This window comes from Choloepus didactylus, chromosome 27 (genome assembly GCF_015220235.1).
Source record: "Choloepus didactylus isolate mChoDid1 chromosome 27, mChoDid1.pri, whole genome shotgun sequence".
In the NCBI taxonomy this organism is placed as follows: Eukaryota; Metazoa; Chordata; class Mammalia; order Pilosa; family Megalonychidae; genus Choloepus; species Choloepus didactylus.
The window spans coordinates 15122264-15142201 of record NC_051333.1 but is presented as its reverse complement, the minus strand read 5'-3'; the positions used below and the strand labels follow the sequence as shown (position 1 = coordinate 15142201).

Here is a 19938-nt window from a genome sequence, read left to right as displayed (position 1 = left end):
CATCAGAGTCGCTGTGATGCTGTGAACTTTCCTGGATGTCCCACCTTGTGCATGTGTTCAGGTAAGTGGCTAGGAATGGAGATGCTGAGTGCAAGGTACTCAGATCTCCTGCTTGGCTGAATGTTTCCAAACGACACTGAGCTGTTCTCCAGAGCGCGGGTCTGACGTGCACTCCCAGCAGCAGCATAAGAGACCTCTGCTGAGAACCCCCATCCTCTCCTATCTTAATTTTTGTTGATTTGAGGATGTAAAATATACTCTGTCTGGCCTTTGCTTTTTTTGTTTCTTTAGAAGTTTATATATAATTCAGATGAGTGGGACCAGAAAATAGAGAAGGGAATTTCATTAGTTTGCAAGCAACAATTACAATTATGACCCTATGGTGATGGCAGGGCAGGGGGATGGAAGGACGGATGTGATGGGCAGGGAGGGGCGGGGGCCCTGGCCTGGCGGTCATGGAGGACAAAGACTACGGGGCGGGGTGTGCCTTGGGCAGGGATGACCTTAATTCCTCTTTTGCTGATAACCGATGAGGTTGAGCAACTTTTCATATCAAATTAATTGTAAAATTATTGAAGCAACAGAAGAATATCAAAACAAAAAATAATGACTTTGTTGATGGCAATTTTTTAAAAATCAGTGTTTCTATGCAATTAGAAAAAAATGGATAAGGGAAATAGACTGGGAAACATCTTTTTATCAAAAGCTATGTTGTACCAAAAACTGACACAAAAGACCAAAGAAAACATCATGTTCCCATTCAGAAATGTGCCATTGACAGAGGACAGATGCCAAGAGGGGAGCTACAGGTAGTTCATAGGCAGGGAGGCAGGAGGACAATTTTCCAAAGAGACAGATGAGACCACGGCCCATCAGCGTAGGTGCAGCAGCCCAGTGTTGCCCCTGCATCAGGACACAGCCAGGCAGGACCTCTAAAGGCGGCGTCACTGGCCAGTGCACGAGCTGTACAATGTGCACGGCCCACATCTTACTTGGCATTTATTAATTCAGTTAACTAATATTTATTGACTCTGTGTCGGGTTCTGAAGATAAAGTGGTGACCAAGACAGACTTTGTCCCCATCCTCATGGACTTAACATTCTAAAGGAGATAAACATGCACTTGCTGATGTCCCAGATGACGGTCAGGCTGGGATGGGGAGGCCTCGGCAGGGGGATAGGGCTGGGACAGGGAAACCCACGGAGCTGCAGAAGCCCCAGACAGGCACCCGACCCATCCTGGAGAAGGAAACCTCGAAGTTGAGACCTGAAACATACATGGAATTAGCTGTGAATAGGCAGGTAAGAAAAAGAAGGGTTCTCCATAAAGAGGAACTGGCATGTGCAAATGCTTCAAGGCAAGAGGGAGTCTGAAGTGTTCTAGACTAGCACTATCCAAAAGAAACATAATGTAGGCCACAAATGTGAGCCACGTACATGATTTTAAATTTTCTAGTAGCTGTATTAGGGAAAAAAAAAAGGAAGAGGTGAAATTAATAATATATTTTATTTAACCCAGTATATCCAAAATATTACCATATCAACATATAATGAATATAAAGTTATTAATGAGATATTTTACATTCTTTTAATACCAAGTCTTGGAAGTCTGGTGGATATTTTATACTCATAGCACATATTAGTTCACACTAGCCACATTTTAAGTGCTCTGTCACCATGTGGCTAGTGGCTACAGCTGGGCAGCACAGAAAGACAAAGCATTGGCATCACCTGGGAGCATGTTAGAAATGCAGAATCTCAGGCCCCTCTCCAGACCTATTGAATCAGAATCTGCATTTTCACAAGATGGCAGGGGATTCTTTTGCCCACCACGTCGCAGTTCTGCCCAGGACACTTCCGTGGCTTCCTATTGCCCTCAGATCAAAGCCCAGCTGTTGAGTTCGGCGTGCATTCATTCGTTCGTTCAGCACAGCATCACTGAGTGCCAGGCCCTGTGCTGGTGATGCTGGGGACATGGCAGGGAGAAAGACAGACCCAATTCCTGCCCTCACAGAGCTCCCAGGCAATTAAGTACCCAAATTGTTGTTCTGTTTCAACTAGGATAAAGCTAATTGTGCTTGGAGTGAAGTTACGGTGGACAAGGAGTGTATACACGGGAGGGCTGACCTGGCTTGGAGGGGAGGTAGGATCCAGAAAATAACCCAAATAAGGGAAGAGGCCACGATCATGGCAAAAAGCCACCAGCAGATTAAATGTCCTCCTGAGGGGACAGGCTTGCCAAGGCAACCCCAGCCTGCCACGGTAGTTACGAGGGATCGTTTTCAGGCTTCAGAGCTATGTGGAGAAAGGCCACGTGTATAGGGTTACAGGAAAGGAGCCAGGGACGAGCCGGGTGATAACATCACTCCATGCATGGACCTGTCTGCATTTGGAAAACAAGGAGAAAGGGAACGGAGAATTAGGAGGGAAGCCAATTTGCAGACAGGGGAAGTCCTCTTTTTATTTTAAAATTTCCTTCAATAAACATCGGGATTTGCTTTAAATAACGGAGCAGGGTAGAAAACTGCAGGATATAGAAGGAACAGGAATGGCCGTATGCTGGTATCTGTTGAGGCTGGGTTGTGGGGACTAAAGGTGTTCTTTAGGCTTTTCTCTCTGCAATTGTAGATGTTTGAAATTTCCCCCAAACAAACAGATTAAAATGTTTCTTTATAGATAACTGGGGATGTTGAAAAGGATTTTTGATACTGGAAAATAAAGTGATTGAAGCTCCTCTTCCAAAAGGAAGAAACTGCAAGATCAGAAATATGTGTGCCCTTCTCTGCAAAATGGAATCAAGGAGAAAGGTAGAGAGCAGGGTGGGGTTAAAGGCAGGGAGCCTGGGACCAGGACGCCTGGGTTCAAATCCTGGTGCTGCCACTTACTCGCTGTGGAAAGTGAAGCAATGTATTTTAAACTGTAGATGATTCCATTTCCTCACTGAAGAAACGGGACAAAAACAGGAGTTAGGTCCTATGGGCTGTGTGAGGGCTGCTGAGTTAATGCATGGAAAGGGTTAGAACAGTGCCTGGCCTGAAGGCACCATATAAATGCTGGTGCTTATTAGTAAAGCACTTGCTAGATTTAAAAATGGAAAATGGCTCAGAGCAGATGCACTTGTGGTTCCTTTATGCTGAATTCATTGTCCCAACAGTCACTGACATCAGAGTAGAAGATAAGACTTCTCCCAATGCCAATATACTTAGTAACCTTCCTTTTACGTGCACAAAATCCAAAGATTTCCCCAAATGCCTGGGGAAACACTGTTGAGATAAGTCATGTTTATAATGATAATTGTGACAATTCATGACAGTTTGAAAATTCTCTCAGTTGATGTGATTCAAGGGGAAGCTTACAACCTTCCCTTAAATGTTCATTCTGGCCAAGCTGTTCTAGTGTAAGGAGAAATATCTCTTTTCTCTCCCCACCACTATAGAATTTTTAAATTAATAAGGTGATTCTGGAAAGCTTTTTTCCCCTTAAGCTCAAACACGATGCAAATTTTTTTGTTTCATTTCCCCCCCACAACAACTACTGGCTTTATGTTAGTATTTAGTTAAAACATACTCACTGGAAGAAAAAAAAATGGAAAGAAAAGTAAAGCTCACCCCTACCTTTCCATTTTAGTCACTATCCTTATAGATGATGATAGGTGGGATTGGCTTCAAAATACTCTGAGTGGAGAGGAAGTGGCTGGGGGTGTGGATGGGGCAGGACGGGCTGGGTTGGGGGCTGTGGGGGCTGGGTGAGGGGCCGCACAGAGGCCCAGTGAGAGCACGGCTCATGTGCAAGGCAATGAGAAGCTAGGCAGCCAGTGGGGAGAGACTGGGGAAGGTCAGAGGCCAGGGGACAGCGAGCCTTCGGGATCAAGCTCAGGAGTCTGCACCTTGTCCTAAGGACACTGGGGAAGCCTGGCAGGGCTTCAAGCAGGAGAAGGTCATGGTCAGATTTGTGCTTCAAAAAGACCCCTCTTAACTGCCAAGTGGAGGTGGGTTAAAGGGTGGGATAGGAGGCCTGGCGCTGAGGGAAAAGGCCAGGGCAGAGACAGGGCAGAGCTGGGGTCGGGTGGGGGTGTGTGAAGGGGGCCAGTGTGAGAGATGTGCTGGAGTCCCAGTGGACAAGCCATGGAGGCTGACAGGCTGGGCTGGGGGGCATCCAGGACGAGGCCCAGAGCTGTGTCTGGGGGCCTGAGGAACAGCAGCATTAGGGTTTGGGACACAGTGGGTTTTAGGGGCCTGGGGACCACCCATGGGGAGGTGACCATGAAGTCACAGGATCCCCAGGTCTGGGGCTCAGGGAAGAGGGGAGGGCTAGGGACAGAGAGTGGACATCCTCAGCAGAAACAGGAAACACCACAGATGACGGTAAGATGGCCCAGAGAGAGCATGAGAAGGAAACAAAGCCCTGAGGACAAAACATTTAAAGGAAAGGTGAAAACAGAGGAACTTCTTGCAAGGAAGTAGGCTGTAGGAGAACAATCGGGAGAGAGGAGCATCACAGAAAGGGGAGAGTGTGCCAGAGGAGGGAAGGGGCAACCCTGCCAGTTCCTTCCAAGATGGCAATAAGATGAGTACTAAAAAGCACCCACTGAGCAAGGTTTCTCAGTGTCAGAGAAGTGACAAAGCAAGCAAGGGCAGGGCGGGGGCAGAAATGAACCCTGTGGTGCAGGACTAGTCAGAGATATCAGTTTGAGCTCATGCTTATTTTTACACACAGATATATAGATCCAGAGATGCAGATGTGTGTTCGTGGGTTAGTATATCTAGATCTGTCACCTGAGAGGGGCCAGAAGCAGTGACACCCCACAGCACTGAGCACACCCAGTGCCCAGATCACCACTGTCCACCAAGAGGACCCTGGGTTCCCTAGATACATGGCAAGGAAGATACAGGATGAGCCTGGAGCATCCTGCAGTGCCAGAAAGTAAGGAAGTGCTTGAGAAAAAGAGAGAGAGAGAGAGAGACCACAGGAGCCAGCCTCAAGGAGCCCTGACTGCCAAAGCTGGAACAATTTGAACAGCAAATTAACTGCGATGGTATTGATTTATACCCAAAGAATAAGGTAAATATCCACGAGTCCATACTAATATAAACAAATGATTGAGTAAACAAAATAAATGGGGTAGGAGGGATAAATCTTCCATATAGAAAAACTCCAAATAATAATTGTAGAAGAAATGAGGGAAATAGATCATGATTATAACATCATAGAAATAATTGCTGCTGAACAAGATCCACAGACAAATGCTAAAAATAGTGAGTGAAAAACTTTAAGGAGAAATGGAAATGCATAGCATCAAAGGCTCTTCCCTGTAATATTTATTAATTACTGTGACGGTTTTAACATATGAAGACAAATTCTTTGATCTTTTTCCCTCTAGGAGGTGGAGGTTGATTCTCCGAGCCTGTGGGCTGCCCTGAGTGACTTGCTCCTGACAAACAGAGCACGGAAAGGGGAAAACCCTCCCACTGCAGGTGAGAAACCTGGCAGGCCCCACCTCACCCCAGTGACCCGGGCGCCATCCCCTCAGGGGTCTTTGTCCCCAAACCCACAATCCCAGGATAAATAAGGAAAATAGCAGCCACCCAGGCTGGCACTCTCAAAACTGCCAAGATCAGGAAAAATAGGGAAAGACTGAAAAACTGTCACAGATTAGAGGAGATCAAGGAGACGTGATGAATAAATGCAACATGGTATCCTGGATTAGATCCTGGAACACAAAAAGAACGTTAGTGGAAAAATGGGCAAAATATGAACAAAGTCTGGAGTTTAGTGAATAGAACATGAATTGATGTTAATTTCTTAGTTTTGACAAAGGTATCACAATTTTGTAAGATGCTTAATTAGGGGAAGCTGGCTGTAGGGCATATGGGAAGTCTCCGCACTATCTTTGCAACTTTTCTGTAAATCTACAATTATTCAAATAAAAAAGTTAGAAAAAAATTTAGTGTCCACTGACTTGGCTATGGGTAGTCACTAGTCAGCCTTCATCAAGCTCCTTCAGATCTCATCCCGTACGTTGTGCTCACTACCCCAGGAAGTCCTCCCTGGCTCCCCAGGCTGGGTCGGGAGCCTCCTCTGGGCTCTCACACTCCCCCAGACTTCCCGTGTCCTGCCCCGACCCCTCTGCCCATGACTCCCCCTTCCCAGCCCCCATTCCCTCTGCCTGGGCCTCCCCCATCGGCCTGATCACTATCTGATTGATGGGTTTGTCTTCCCCACTGGACTGTGTGCTCTGAGAGGGCAGCAGAGCTGTCTCAGGCACCGCCGTGTCTCTCCCCAGTGAGGGGTGCTGAGTGTCTCCCTGTCTACTCGAAGGATACCTCAAGGGCTGGCAGAAGCTGTGCCTACATACCCATCACTTTTCCCAACCTCAGCAGCTTGACCCGTAACCTCCTGAGTTCAGAGCCTCCCAAATCCCACCTTCCTGGCAACTCCTACCCCATTCTCCCAATCCAGGACATAACTGAGGCAACCAAAACAGGGTGCAATCACATACACGCATATATATACAAATACCACCAGCTTCCAGTTCACCAACTGTCAGAAACACACTGCAACTGTGAATATCATGGTGGGAACCCTCTAGCTACAGCAGGGTGAGAAGAGGTATATACCCACCTCGGGAGTCCAATTCCATTATGGGGATTTGAAATGGGGACAGAAAGCGGCTGTGGGGAACTGAGCTGGAAGATCACACAGAGTCGGGGCAGGAGTCCAGCCAGAGAAAGCCCAGCTGCCTGCAAACAGCAAACACAGCAGAGACAGAGAAAGGCAGAGACATGGGCCCAGGGGAAGGAAAGCAGAGTCGCTGCTCCACAATCTAACTCTATCCTGTTCTTATGAAACCCTTGTCCATCTTTCCTTGCCCTTGACTCTTTTTCCCTGACCTCACCCTCAACCAATCCATCAGCAAGCCCCGGGGGCTGCCTTCTACATGCACCCCGAGTCCAACAACTGCTGACTCCACCTGCCCCTCCCTGGTCCAGGCCACTGCCATCTCGTCTCCTCGTGGGCCTCTCTGCGCCCGCTGTCAGGCCTCGTCGGCATCCATAGGCCCTCCCTCAGCGATTTCATCCTGGGCTATGCCAACGGCTCCCAGGTTGACATCTCTAGCCCAGATCTTGTCCCTGAACTTCAGACTCGTATGCCCTAGCGCTTGCTCAGCAAGTCCACTGGGCTGCTGAACAGGCCCGAAGCCCCTGGGTCTTCCCAACACAGTTATGGCAACTCCGTCCTCCTTCTGCTCAGGCTAAAAACCTTCACTTTCTGTACTGCAAGCCCTTCTCCTCATCCCCTCCCCGCCCCTCTTGTTCCCTCTGGTCCTGCTCACTGGCCTCCTTAAGGCTGCTCCCACACAGCCCGCGTGCCTCTGCCTCAGGGCCTTTGAATTTCCTGTTTTTCTACCAGGAAGGGGCTTTCTTCCCAAATATATGCATAGCTGCCTTCCTCACTTTTTTCAGGTCCTTCCTCCATTAAGAGGTCCACAAAGCCGCTTCTTTAACTCCCCCCCAATAGCCCCTTCTGCCACTCTCCATTCCTCCAACCTCTTCATAGTGCTTACCCCCAATAGTAATTTGTTTATCATCTGTCTTCTCCACTAGCACATAAGCTCCATGAAGACTGGGGTCTTGGGAGTCTTGTTTACTTTTATAATATCAGCACTCAAAGCAGTATGTTTTCAACTATTTGTTGAATGAACAAACAAGTGACTAAAACCCTGGAATCACGATGCTGTTGGTTACAAGTAATCAGAAGCCCAATTCAACTTGGGTTAAACAACACAGATAGACTTACTGGATCCCCTAATGGAAAAGTACAGAGTTAATCTCAGCTTCAGGTGAGACCTGATCCAGCACATCAACATTATCACCAAGGACCTGATGTTCTATCGTCTCTCCATTAGGCCTTCTAAGAGAATGGCTTCATCTTTGTGGGTCACTGTCCACCACAATGTCCACTGCATGTCCTTGCATGCCACTGTCCACCACGACCTCGGCTGCAAGCTTCACAATAATTAGATTTCTGCCTTATGGTAGGTGTTTGACCCTGTGCTCCTCACATTACTCCCATGAGATGAATACTATTATGGTCTCCCTGTTCCAGTGAAGAAACTGAGCCTCACAGAGGTGAAGTCACTCATCTAAATTCACACCATTACTGAGTAGAATAACAATGCTTTTCATTCATTTTACTACCACTTCCTTAATAGTTAGGGGAACTTCAATGATGATGAACACCATAGCCTTCACATACTCAGCATTACTAAGGGCCAGGTATCCTGTTAGTACTTTATTAACTTCTCTGCGCCATAGTTTCCTCATCTGTAGATAGGAAAGAGTAGTAATATTACCGCAGAGTATAACTGTGAGGATTCAATGAGTTAATACATAAAATGGTAAGATCTCAAAAAATATATACTTGTTCCAGTTAGCAATTGCTGCATAACAAATCACCCCAAAACAGCGGTTTAAAATAGCAACCACTTATTTCCTAATGATTTTGCAATTTGGTCAAAGTTCAGAGGCTCATCTTTATTCCCTGTGGTGTCAACCTACGAAATGAATGAGGCTAAAATAGCCAAAGTAACGTCATTCGTGTGCCTGGCACACCAGCTGGAATAGCTGGAACAGCTGGGGGCTGGTTGGACCTCTTAGAACAGCATCTCAGGTCTCCAAGACAGTGAAAGAGGAAGCCGCCAGGCTTCATAAGGCCCAGGCACCCCCAAGTGGCACAGAGTCACATCCACTGCATGCTACTGATCCGAACAAATCACAGTCAGCCCAGAGTCAAGGTGAGGGGAAGGGGCCTCTATGTCCTTATGGGAGAATCAGCAAAAATTCTGTGGCTTTCTTTAATTGCAGCTGTTTTACTCTCACAATATCAGCCACTTTTCACTGGTCTCTCTGCTTCAATTCCCTAACACTCTATCATCAATTTCCCCACACAACAGCCACTCAGGATCTTTTAAAATACATAGCTATGTCCCCTTCCACTACTTAAAATTGTTCTACAACTTCCCACTACGCATGTGGTAAGAATCCAAACTTCTTACAGGATCTACATGATTTGGCCTCTTGTTTCCCTCAGCCTTTGGGTTCTAACCATCATACACAAACATACACTTCCCTCTTAACTGAGTTAATACCTATTCCTTCATCATCTCAAACTTCACTTCCTGGGGACCAGATTAGATTTCCTGTCACATGCTCTTATACCATTCTCTGCCTTTCTTTGTATTTTCATATCTTTGTAATTATTTGAGGGTCTGAACCTCACCCCTTGGCCTGTGAGATCTTTGGGGCACTGAAACTCTTTTGTTCTCTATTACATCCCCAATGCTGCAGTGGGTTTTTGTGAAAAAACCAGGAGTTCAATTTGGCCAAGATTTCTCTTGGGATACCTCTTGACATCCATGAGGAGAGATCAGATAGACAGTCAGGAGGTTTGGGCAGAGGTTGTGAGCTGGAAGAGCAATGTGGGGTATACATTTCCAAGCCTCACCCAGACTCCTCATAGAACCCTGCTGATGTCTCAGGGCTCATAGCATACCTTGCCAAGTCACTGGTTCACAACCACACATAATCCTGAGCCCTGTACTTCCCAGCAAGTGATCATGGGCAAGTTATTTAATCTCTTCTCTCCTCAGTATCCTCATCTACAAAAGGGAGCTCATAATAGTACCTGCCTCACAGAACTGTTGATTCAAAAACATTTTATTGAGCACATACAATATGCCAGAAACTGTTCTGTGTGCTGGAGCTATTCCTTCCCCACCCCTCTCCGTCTCCCTCCCCCCCCAGCTCGTCAGCCACGCCGCCTATCAGTCCCACGGCAGATCCACTCAACCTTCTGGACGCCTCTTCCACCCCCCCACCCCACCCCCAAAGCCCCTGCCCTGATCCAGCCACGACCTCTCTTGTTCTGGTTCCTGCCCAGCGGCCACCCTGGATTCCCGGACCCCAATCTCCTTCCCATCAGTCACCCCCCTATGGCAGCAAATTGGGCCATGTCCTTTCCCTTCTAAAAACACTATCATGGCTCTTCATTGTCCTCAAGACAAAGCTCAAGCTACCTAAATGGCCAACAAAATCTATGACGATCTAATTCATACAGAACTTTCAATATCCTCTCTACCAACATCAGATCACCTGCAGTTCACACTCACACACCGCTGGTTGTTTCTCGTCGCCGCCTCTGCACAAGCCATCCCACCTCACCATCGTCACCCCCGACTCCCTTCCACCTTCAGGCCTAGCTCAGGTTTCCTACCCGTGCCTCCTCAGGTTCCCACCGCAATCCGCGCTGCTCCACTAGCAAACATACACACGTCGGTACCGGGGTCCTGGCCTGTCTCAATTTCCGACAGGGGCTTCCCGCGAGATGCGCCAGAACAGCGACTTGTGACATCCCGCGTGACAGTTCCGCTCAGGCCGCAGAGCCCACCGCCTGCTGCGACACCGCGAACGCTTAACCTGCATCTTTCCCCGGTCCCGCGCCGTGCCCCATCTTCCGCATGCCCCGGAGCACGCAACCCCTGAACCCAACGTGGATAAAGCCACCCAATCCCAGCCTTCTCCCCCTCGCCTGGCCACCTTAAACATCCGGGTCCCGGCGCCCTCCGACTGCCGATTGGTTGCCTAAGAGCCCGCCACCCCAAACATGTTAGCGAAAAGAACTCTGGTCTTTGTAGTTCATCAACGAAAAAAGACTGAAAACAGATTGCTAAGTAAATTCCATTTCCCAGGAAGGCCCGCGCCCCAAGGGTGGAAGATTGTGGGTACCCTTTGAGCCCAGAGACTGGTTTCCCAGTTGTCATGGAAACAGGCCCACTTACCTGGAACCCCAAGAACATCTTTTTGCACAGGAATCTCAAAAACCTTTGCTCCCACTGGCTCCTAGCAGGGCCTGTCTTGGAGTCAAGCCTGTACCCGCAGCGTACCTTTTCCCCAGGTGGCATCAATAAGGTCCACCGCATGTACTGAGCACCTACTGAATACCTTCCTGGCATAAGGCACCACTTCTGTGCAGACTCTGGAAGCCCCAACTTATCAGGTCAGACCTGGTGTTTCCGAGAGAAGTCAGAGCTGAGCCCCTTTCAGGCTCTGTTTACGCAGATGGAAAAGACAAACGTGGGCCAGTTTCCAGGATCCCCATCCAGGATTCTGTAGCTCCACATCTCCTGCAGCCCCACGTCTGTGCCAACAGTCCTAACTTCTGCAGAAGTGATACATCCAGCACCACAAAGCTCCTCTGATACCCCCTCCCCAAACACCTTTCCCCACCACTCCTCTGAGGGCTGGGTAAGGGAACCCAAGGCCCTGCAAACGCTCAGGCGGGCATGTGAGAAAGCTCTTTACTGGGGGGTACAGCAAGGAGGAGCAAGATCATCTCCCCCTACCTGCCCCCACCCCCTCCTAGGGCCCTGAGGTGAGGGGGGTCTCCTTCCCCTGCCCCCACCAGACCACCACTGTCTTTGGTACAATAAATAGAAAACAAGGGGGGGAGAGGGCCAAGGGTCCAGTCTTTAGTGGGGAGGGTACGGCCAAACCCCTCTCTTCGACCCCCTGCCCCAGGCCCCAATCAGTGCAGGCCTCACCCACCCCAGCTGGGTAGCAGCAATTCCAGTCGAGGGGAGAGATGAGGATGGGAGCCCAGGGCCCCCAGATGGGGGGTATGGCTTCAAGGGGGGCCCCAGGGAAGGGGCGGGGTCATGAGCTGGCTGCCGTGCTCTGGGGTACACCACGGAGGCCCAGGCGAGGCCCCAGAGTGGCAGGGTCATCGGGGGGTGGGAGGGGTGGACGACCTCCTGTCATCCGAGTCCAGAGGGCTGAGGCAGCCAGGTGCTGGGGAGCAGGCGCTGGGTGAGGTGGAGAGCAGTCTGGAGGGCTGCCCACCAGGCTCACATCCATCAGCTCCGGGGGTGGTGGTGAGGTTGGTGATGGGGGATGGCCAAGGCATCGGGGTTGGGGGGGTAACTGGGCTCCAGCTCCTGGCAGTGACGAGGCAGAGGCAGGGGCCTGGTGTGTCTTGTGGGGCACATCACCCCCTGCCCAGGGGCGCAGCGGCTGGGAGGGTAGGACCTAAAGAAGCAAAGGAGCAGTGGGTGATGGTGACCCAGATTCCGAAGTCCCACAGCCCTGCTACCCACCTCCAAACCCTCCAAGACCCTAGTACCTGGGGGCTGTTCATCTCACAGTCAGTGATGGGGGGCCCGGGGCCCCCACAGTATCGGTTGCTGTAGCGGTAGGTCCGGTTATCGCTGGAGGAGCCACTGGAGCCTCCTGGAAGCACCAGGGGAGGAGAGGAGAAGAAGCCTTAAGCAAGGGGAAGCAGAAGCTGAGTTTTGGGTGGCTGAACCAAGTTCATGGCCAAGGTCCAGGTTTGGGCTTTGGGACCAGGACCCATTTGAAGGGTCAGGCCCAGATTTGAGACTTGGGGTATGGATTCAATTTTGGGTGTCAAAGTCAGAACCAATTTTAGTGGTCTGAGTTCAAACCCAGTCTCAGAGATCAAGTCAAGGCCCGTCAAAATTTTCCCACCCCACCCCTTTTTGGAATTCAGGATCCAGCCTTTTCAATGCTCTGGGTGAAATCCTAGTGGCAAGGTCCTCTAGATCAGGCCAAGCCCAGAGCTGCCCCCCTACCCCTGTTCTACCTCATCCAGGCACTGGGCACCCACCAGAGCTGGATATGGAGCTGGCAGTGCTGGAGGAGGGGCAGGTGTCGAGGGGTGCGGGCGAGGTGGAGGCACTGCTGCCTGCCGGGCCCGTGTTGGTGGCCTCGTCGGCCGTGCGGCGGAAGAAGCCGTGCTGCAGGGCCCCCAGTGGGCTGATGCGGGCGGCCGGCTCATACTCCAGCATGCGCAGCACCAGGTCCTGGAAGCGGAGGTAGTCGGCGGGGCTGTGGCCCGGCTCCCCCGCCCGCCGGCCCCCGGGCCCGCCCGTCTGCACGCCCAGCACCTCCTGCAGCCGCCGTGTCCCGGGGCCCTGGTAATCCTGGCAGGGAGGGGGTGGGAGGGGGGGCAAGAGAGTGGCCGTCAGTGGGCAGGAGGGGCAGGGAGACACACATGGGGAAACAGAGGCACAGGAGAGAAAATGGAAAGAGAAAAGCTAAGAAGAGTTGTAGGGTGGGCAGAAGAGACAAGGTGGTAGGGGAGGAAGGAAAGGACAGACAAGGGGAAAAGGAAGGAAGGGAAAGACACAAGGGAAAGGAAACAGGGAGAGCGGGAGCCCCAAGTGTGAGAGAGTGAGGGGCCACCCGGGGTGGGAAGAGGGGCAAAGGGCAGGGGCCGCACCTTCCTGAGTTCCTTTGTCCTTCGTAGGGTCCAGCCACCCCCAGGCAGCCGCTCAAAGTACTTGCGAGCCTTGGGGGCCTGGTCCAGCATGGGGGCTGGTGGGATGCCCAGCACCTCCACGATCCGGTTCATCTGGTCCACCTGCGAGGAGGCAGGTGTCAGGCCCATCAGGCAGCCAGGCTTGCCCCCTCCACCTCCAGCTCACCCCTCCCCAGAGCCCACCTCGTTGGAGCCGCTGAAGAGGGGTTCTCCGGTGTGCATCTCCACAAGGATGCAGCCCAGGGACCACATGTCGATGGCCAGGTCATAAGGTGTGCCCAGGAGTACCTCGGGCGATCGGTAGAAGCGGCTTTGAATGTACTGATAGATCTGGTGGGGATGGGGGGAGCAATGGTCAGAAGCTCCAATCTCCTCTACTAGTCCCGCTGACACCCCCAAAACTTAGAGGACCCAACTGAAGATGAGTCCCCTATCCCTGAGCAGAAAAATGGGGGCTCCAAACCCTGAGGTTAAGCCCACCAGCTTTCCAGGAGCCACTCCCACCAGCTCAGTCAGCAGCCCTGTGAGTCTCAGCTGGCCTGGTCTGACCCTGGGCCCCTCTGGGTCACCAGAGACTGGCAGTCCCAGGCCTCTGCCTATGTCACACTCCTTTTCGAGCTTGTCTTACCCTCTGGCGTTAAGTGCTTGTGCACACGAAGCTCCCACCCATCCCCAGCTTTAAAAACACCAGGGAAACGTAACCTAGTCCAAGTCTCACCCCAACTTGACCAGTTGTCTGGCCGCTTCATATCTGCCCCTTCTCCTCAGCCTTCACCCCTCCCCTTTCCCAGTGGGCCGCTCTAGCCCTCTGCTACCTCCCCAGTTGGCCCCACCAGCCAGGACAGTATTCGCCGACACCCCCATTCCTAGCACGACCGCCCAGGCATTCGGCCACTTCAGGCTGCATCCGACAGGCCCATCTCAGCCTAGCGCTGCCGCCCGGCCCCGGGTCCCCAGGTTGGCTCCGCCCCCGCCCCCGCCCCGGCCGCGCTCGCCGACTGCCCCGCCCCCGCCTCCCGGTTGGGCCCGGCCGCACCCGCTGGCCAAGCTGGCAGGAGCTGCCGAAGTCCACGATCTTGATGGCGCTGCGCTTGGGGTTGCAGAGCAGGATGTTCTCGGGCTTGAGGTCGCAGTGGATGATGCTGAGCTCGGGCGTGGCCAGAAAGAGCAGTGCCGTGCAGAGCTGCTGCGCCAGCTTTCGGGTCAGGTTCAGCGAGACACCGCGGAAATGCGTGTTGCGCAGGAGGTCGTACAGGTTGTAGGAAAGCAGCTCGAACACCAGGCACAGGTGGTTCCGGAACATGAAGTGCCGCTTCAGGTGCACTGCGTGAGCGGGCATGCAAAGGGGCCGACAGAGAAGAAACTGAGGGTCCTGTAGTCATCAAGGGGAAGGCTGGAGGCAGATCTGTGCAGATCTGTGCTGCTCCAGTGTTAGCCTAATTGTGGTGTGCCCATGGGTACCACCTGCTAGACAGGAGGTTTTTATCTGATACGTTACTGGATTCACACAATTAATTCCCTTTGCAAGCCTCTGTCAAACGCGATTAAACCACAGAGAAAGTATCCACTAGGTGAAAACAGGTCTTTAACACTATTCTACATGCCTTCCTTTAATTTTAAAACATAGTTTTACTCTCAACTGTGTTGAATTTTTGTGGCAAGAGCTCCTGATTACCTATTTACTGGAGAGATGTAAAGTTTCCTCTTTTAAAAATCCACTTGCTCTAAGTGTGAGGGAAAGAACAAAAAGCCTGGCCCGGAAGTTAAGAGCAAGGGCTCTGGAGCGGACTGCCCAGTCAAATCACTGCTGTGCTGAGTAAAAACTCCCACCTCACACAAGTTCTAGCACTGATACACCTCAGCTGCTTCATCTCCAAAATGTGGGCAATAATTGCCCTTTCATGGGGTTGTAGTGAGGATTAAATGGGTTAATTTATGTAAAGGGCTTAGAGCCTAGTCCTTGGTCAATCCTCAATAAACTTTGGCCACCATTATCACACGACCAGGGGGGAAATCATGAAAGAGAATCCCTGATGTCAAGGCAAGCACAAACCAAACCCTGCCCCAGGGACAGAAGCCCCCTTCTGTACTGGGGGAGACCCATCCCTACACAGCTCCAGTTATCCCAGGTACCCACGGCCCTGTCCGCCCCAAGCCTCACCGATATAGTACTTCATTTCCGTGTCATGCTGGTTCATCAGCTCCAGCAGCCGCAGCTCAATTTGGGCCTGGTTCAGGAAGGCCTTTTTATTCTTGATGATCTTGATGGCCACCAGCTCCTGGGTCTGATGGTCATAGGCTTTCACCACCTGCCAGGGCAGGGCATGTCACAAGGTGGAAAGGGTGAGGGGAGACAAGGCAGAGGCAGGTACCTCTCTTCCTCTCTTCTCCCTCTGGCCTCACTCTGCTCAGCCAAGAGGACCCACCCAAAACATTACCAATAATAAAAATTCACCCTTGAGCGCTCACCATGGCTCAGGCACTGGCGTAAACATTTGACAACTACCTTATGTGGGGGTCCTGTTATTTGCACTACTTTACAGAAAGGAAACTGAGGCACAGCAAAACTAAGTGACTGGGTGAGCCACTGGATGAGGGAGTCGATGTCAGTGGGTGCCCATGCCTCCCAATCCCTGGATTGGGGGTGGGGTGTCCCGCACCTGGCCGAAAGAGCCCTTGCCAATGAGTGAGTCAATCTCGTAGCGCTCCAGCCAGCGCTCACCACTGCGCACGATGTAGTCGTGGTTGTCGTCGTCATAACCGTGATTTAGGACCTTCTTCTCCTTCTTGGTGCTCGAGTCCTGGGGCGGCGCCTGCTGGGCCCGCCTCTTCTTCTTCGCATAGTATACCTACTCAGCCAGCCCAACAAGGCGTGGACCAGTGAGCAACCCATGCCTGCCGTCAGAACCCCCCAGGCCCCAGCCCGGGGTGCCCAGCCCCCGCCCACCTCATTGATGTGCTTGTAGGTCTTGATGAGGTCCACAGAGAGCTTGCGCAGCGGGGCTGAGGTCGCGTCCCGGAAGGCCAGGGGCAGCCTCCGCGGCAGTAGCCGCACATCAGGCAATACCTGCAGGGCAGGGTGGAGACGGGCACTGAGGACAGGCAAGACCCATCACTCTGACCTCAAGGGAGAGAATCATATGGGCAGCTGGCTCATCGTTACTCTGTACAATCGCCCATTTTAGTTATGTGGTCGTTCTACTAGAAACGAACTCCACAAGGTCTGCCTTGTTATTGCTGTGTCTCCAGGACCTTGCGCAGGGCCTGGCTTGTAATGGACGTTCAACAGAGGCATGCTGAGTAAATGGAGGAACTCTTTACCCCTGGCCTTTCACTCTGGGCCCTCAACCAGTGTTCTCACCCACTCTTTTACGCCTTTCTGAACTTCAGTGGGAGAGATCATATGGGAAACCTTCCTAACCCTTTAGCCTGAGACAACCCCCCCTTCCCAGTTCTGGGTGTCCCACCTCTGTGCACCCCTCCTTCTCACTTCACCCTTATCTCTTGGGGTGTTGCCCACTCTCCTCCACCACCACCCCCAAAGCATCTTTGTCTAGTTCTTTCACTCCAAGGGTCCTGAGGATCTGGATCCTGCACCCCGGTCCTCCCACTCCAACTCATTTCAAGCTCCACATTTCAGAGCCTCCATCACCTCTACCCTTGGAGACCTTTATCCTGTACCACCCAGGCCCTGTTGGCCCCAAGACCCCTCAGTCTCAACCCTCCTCCCCACCCGCTCCCTCCAGATCTTTCACTCTGGACTTTTTTTTTCTTTGTGAACATTTATTGGATGTTTCCTAGGTGCCAGGCACTGTTCTCAGCATTTTACATGCATTTCATTAACTCCTTTAATCCCCACAACAACCCTGTGAGGTAGGTTTTGATATTGGCTCCACTTCACAGATCAGAAAATGGAAGTATAGAAAACTAAGTAATTTAACCACCATGCCAGGATTTGAACCTAGGCTCTCCAAACCCTGACTCTGCTGGTGCCTCTTCTATTATCTTCCACTTCTCCGGGGCCCTTCACACCCAGGAGACTGTCCTGGGCAGCCACACTCTATCTCTTGGCCCTGAGACCCTTCTATCCCCAGCCTCCCTTGACCCCAGGCACGTGAGGAGTTGGGTGAACACATACCTGCGTGTGCTCCTGGGGTCCTGGGAAGCCAGAGAAGGGACCATGGCCCGGTGGGATGGCCATGGTGGGCTCAGAGGGCCGCAGGGGAGCGAGGCCTGGCGCGGGAGCCCGGCTGGGGGGCGCCTTCTCGCATCCTGCACCTCGGCTGCCACCGCCGCTGAGACCTGAGAGCAGGTGGGGAGGTGGGGAACAGCATGGAACAAGGGGATGTGTGGGGCAGTGCCAGGCAGATAAGAAATGGGTATGAGAGAGAAGGCAGGGGCACAGAAGGAGGTGAAAAGGGGAGCAACAAGTGACAATAAAGAGGGAAGAGAAAAATGGCCAGGTGGATAGCAAAACAGAGTCCCTCAACAAATAATCACCAAATAAATAAATGAGTCGGAACAAAGATAAAGATACATGAAAGAGGATGATGAGGAAGGAGTCAGGAAAGAGCAGGGGTTTGGGCCATCACAGGAAAGGACAGAAAGACACCAATAATTGTGGGGAGGAAAAGAGAAGAAAAAGATAGAAACCAAGACAGCATGGGAAGTGGGGTTCATTCTTCTCTTCCCATTTCTACTCAATCCCTCCCCAGGACCCAAGATCCCATCTCTTGCAATCTTCCTGAACATCAGGATCTCATTCCCTATCACCAAGGCCCCCCACATCAAGGTCTACCCTTCCCAGTACCCTATCTTATCCCCAAATCCAGAGAACCCTAGGGTCCCATGACATTACCTCTGGACCTCCCCCAAGCCATAGCAGGGTCTTTTACAGCCCCCCCCCCCAAACTACATGAGGGTCCTCTAAGGACCTCCCAGCTACCCCAAGTTTGAGATCCCCTATATACCAGAATCCTACACCTTATAGCAGCCTCATCCACTAGGGCACTCCCTTCCCAGGGGCCCACCTACCCTCCCACCCCTTTTCATGCCAGGATCTCTTCCTTTTACCACTTCTTTTGATGGAAACAAGGGGGAGATGCCTCTTCCCATGGCTTACAGGGATCTTCCTTCTTATCTCCCCTCTGTTGGAGCCTCTCCACCTCCACCACCCAATATTCCCCCCAGAGACTCTTCTCTCCTCATCCTTCCTTTACCAGGGTCACTTCACAACTGTGACCACTCCTAGGAGGCCCACATAGCCAAATTCCTCAGATATCACAGGGTTCTCCTCTCCTAAAGTGCCCCACCACCCGAAGTCCCTCTCCCCACACACTGCCACCCCCATCCCCACCTCCCCCAATGTCAGATTCTTCGCTCCTAGGCAAGGCTTTGCCACTCCAGTACTCCTCCTCTCTCGGAGTTTCCCTTCCTGGAAGATCCCCCATTCCCCCCAAAACAACATCTACCCCGGTCCCATACCAGGACCGTCTCTCCCAGCCCCCGCCCCCTACCCGGGTCAGGGCTGGCGCGGGGCCCACTGGGGGCTGGGGCGCGGTGGGGCCCCCAGTGGGGCGGGCGGGCGGCCAGCATGGCGGCAGTGGCGGCGGTGAGGAGGCGGCCGCCTGTCCCCGTCCCGGCCGGCCCGGCAAGCCCCGCGGCGGGGAGGGCAAGCGGGACAAACGGCCCGGTGGGTGACAACAGCAGCCGCCGCCGCCGCCGGGGGCGGGGAGAGGAAGGAGGAGACGAGGGTCAACCCGGGGCACGCGGGGGTAGGGCAAGCAGGTGGACGGGGGAGGGGCGAGTTAACTCTCGCACCGCCGGCCCCCGCCCCTGGGGACCCCGGCGTCCCGCCCCCCCACCTTGGAGGCCCGCCCCGGCCTGCAGAGACCTGGCGGGCGGGGCCGGACTGAGCTTGGCAGTCCGCACCCTGCCATGGTAACAACCGTGCCATTGGTCGTCGCTGCCAAGAGCTCAGCCAGTCATAGCCCAGGTTAGCTGTTGCTAGGCGACGACGATGCGGCCGGCGGAGCCGAGCCCAAACAAAGGGCGGGAGCAGGGCCCAGCTACCCCCTCCCAGCTTTCCTCCCAAGATTGCTCCCTCGGGTTTGGCCCCTTCCAGGAATCCGACTATGAATAGCCAGGCGCTGCCTGCACCTGCCCGCCCTCCCCCTCCGCGGCCTCGTGTTCAGTCCCGCGGCGAAGCTGGCAGGGCGAGTTCCGCCCTTCCCCCTCCCTGCGAGCGCGTGCCACCCCGCCCGTCTCCGCGTCGTTACCTGAGGGCGCAGGCAAGGGGACTCAAACTGCTCGGGAAGCCCGAGCTCAGACCTGCCCACTGGCTGAGGGTATTCGGCGGACGCGGCGAGCCAGGGCCCCGATTACCCAGTAATGCAACCAGCAAAATGGCGACCACAACAAACCGGCCCCCCCGCCCCGGGCTCCGCCCCCATCCCACCCCCAGCCGCTCCCCCTCACGTGACCCACTCCGCGCCTGCGTTCAGTGAGCGCTACCAGCATACATGCGCACTGAACCACCAACCCTGGCTAGGCGCCCAAATCCAGGATACGGCTGCGCAGGAGGCAGCGAAAATCGGAGCATGCG

At 52.9% G+C, this 19938-nt stretch overlaps 1 protein-coding gene across 6 annotated transcripts; it reads right to left on the bottom strand.

Annotated features, from left to right (window-relative positions):
* Nucleotides 1–1487: 1487 nt before the first annotated feature.
* Nucleotides 1488–19762, bottom strand: DYRK1B (dual specificity tyrosine phosphorylation regulated kinase 1B). Of its 6 annotated transcripts, XM_037819383.1 has the most exons (14): nucleotides 19613–19762; nucleotides 17473–17636; nucleotides 16282–16401; nucleotides 15995–16183; nucleotides 15496–15643; nucleotides 14371–14657; nucleotides 13518–13664; nucleotides 13296–13436; nucleotides 12961–12996; nucleotides 12681–12876; nucleotides 12177–12283; nucleotides 10272–12082; nucleotides 6621–6739; nucleotides 1488–5709 (listed from the first exon to the last, which is right to left on the bottom strand). In XM_037819383.1, the coding sequence occupies exons 2-12, from the start codon at nucleotides 17533–17535 to the stop codon at nucleotides 11711–11713; spliced, it is 1806 nt and encodes a 601-aa protein (XP_037675311.1). In that variant the 5' UTR covers nucleotides 17536–17636; nucleotides 19613–19762; the 3' UTR covers nucleotides 1488–5709; nucleotides 6621–6739; nucleotides 10272–11710. The 6 variants fall into 6 exon arrangements, with proteins under 6 accessions (XP_037675311.1, XP_037675307.1, XP_037675309.1 ...); XM_037819379.1 differs by having other exon boundaries at nucleotides 12681–12996; XM_037819381.1 differs by having other exon boundaries at nucleotides 10326–12082; nucleotides 12681–12996.
* Between the last annotated feature and the right edge of the window lie 176 nt (nucleotides 19763–19938).